Source organism: Sphaeroforma arctica, assembly GCF_001186125.1.
Source record: "Sphaeroforma arctica JP610 unplaced genomic scaffold supercont1.6872, whole genome shotgun sequence".
Classification (NCBI taxonomy): domain Eukaryota; class Ichthyosporea; order Ichthyophonida; genus Sphaeroforma; species Sphaeroforma arctica.
In genome coordinates, this window is record NW_014033686.1 from 1 (window position 1) to 1,554 (window position 1,554).

At 46.5% G+C, this 1,554-nt stretch overlaps 1 protein-coding gene across 1 annotated transcript; it reads left to right on the top strand.

Annotated features, from left to right (window-relative positions):
- Positions 1-596: 596 nt before the first annotated feature.
- Positions 597-1,541, top strand: SARC_15857 (hypothetical protein; the record flags this gene model as incomplete). The annotated part of the gene is made up of 2 exons (XM_014290032.1): positions 597-770; positions 864-1,541. 2 exons carry the CDS (start codon positions 597-599, stop codon positions 1,449-1,451), a joined length of 762 nt encoding a protein of 253 aa, XP_014145507.1. The 3' UTR covers positions 1,452-1,541.
- Between the last annotated feature and the right edge of the window lie 13 nt (positions 1,542-1,554).

The window sequence follows — 1,554 nt, forward strand, 5'->3', positions numbered from 1 at the left end:
TAGATAGTAGGTTGGTCTTGAAGTGTGAGGGTCAATACGTACATGATTTCGAAGTTCGTGATGCTCATGCTGTTGTGTTCGCCGAGTGAATGTTACAAATTCGTACAATAGTAACGCTGGCACGTATTTTTGTGGTGCAGTCCATATTTATAGACTAAACCGTTTACTACTATCCGATGCTATGCATATGCAACTTTCTTACTATTTATAGTGATCCGTTTTATTTAACGTTTATGTATTGATATACACGCTGATATCAGGGTTTCACGCTCAGGGTTTTCATTGAGGTTGCGGATTAGAACCATTTGAAATTGTCACGTGCAAATGATGTACATCCGCTGATCTGTACACAGACTTCCTTGTTGTACCACATTCATATATGTTGATGGTGCAGCTACCTCGTTATATCTGAGTTTCAATAGTACGGACACGTACAATACTATCCGGAGTTCAATCCCTCGAACCATGCATGATCAGTTTGTCAACATCGAAGCATAGACAGACAACTGATAACGTCTGATCATCCCTGATTATTTCCATCCTGGTATCAACACATTTACTGTCCCCCTCTATTAAATCGCAGAGATGTCAAGGATATGGGTAAATGCGATACCATCCTGGTGTGTCTTAAGACTACGAGTAACCACAAGCTAAGTCAACTACTGCCGCCTCTGATGCACGACAAGAGTACTGTGATCCTGGTACAGAATGGTTACGGTCTCGAGAAAAACCTGGCCAAGCAAATGGCTGACTTGGGTAAAGAAACGAAGGTACTTCGCGAATGCGTTTAGTATGCATGTGTATCTTATACCGTACGATGTGTATGTAAGGCACAACTACTGCCGCCTCTAATGCACGACTAGAGTGCTGTGTTCCCGGTGCAGAATGTTTACGGCCTCGAGACAGGTCTGGACAAGCAAAGGACCGACTTGGGTTTGGCGAATATTTTGGATATCTGTACGAACCTCGCACTCACCTCTGGCCAGACCCCATTCACAGCAGGGAAGAACATCGCAGGCGGGCTGGGCTTTATTGCGTCCCAGAAGAGTTCGCCAGGGATCATCACCCACGTGGACTACGGAAAGCTGACTGTGGGCGCACACATCTCGCCACCAACACACACACACACACAAGCACAAGCGGATCACAGCACACCCCCGCACACGCACTCGAGCACTGCGGAGCCGATGCGTGCGGACCACGAGCCTGCTGAAGGCATAGTACAGGAGGCTATGCGTGTGCTGGCGGAAGACTTGGGAGAGGCCGGTGTGGAGGTAGTCATAGATGATGATCTGGTAAGGGCGCGCTGGCACAAATTGGTGTGGAACATCTCCATGAATGGGCTGAGTGTACTGCTGGATGCGCAGACGGACGAGATAGTGGGCAACAATGGTATGGGGTGTAGTAATGAATTATATATAAGGGATCAGGGTACGTGCGTGTATGAATGAACAATAACTAGCATGTGGATGTGGATGTGGTATTGTTTGAAAAGGGTCTGCGTGGGTGATATATATATATATCATATTGTGTGTACGTGTATCTATAGATATG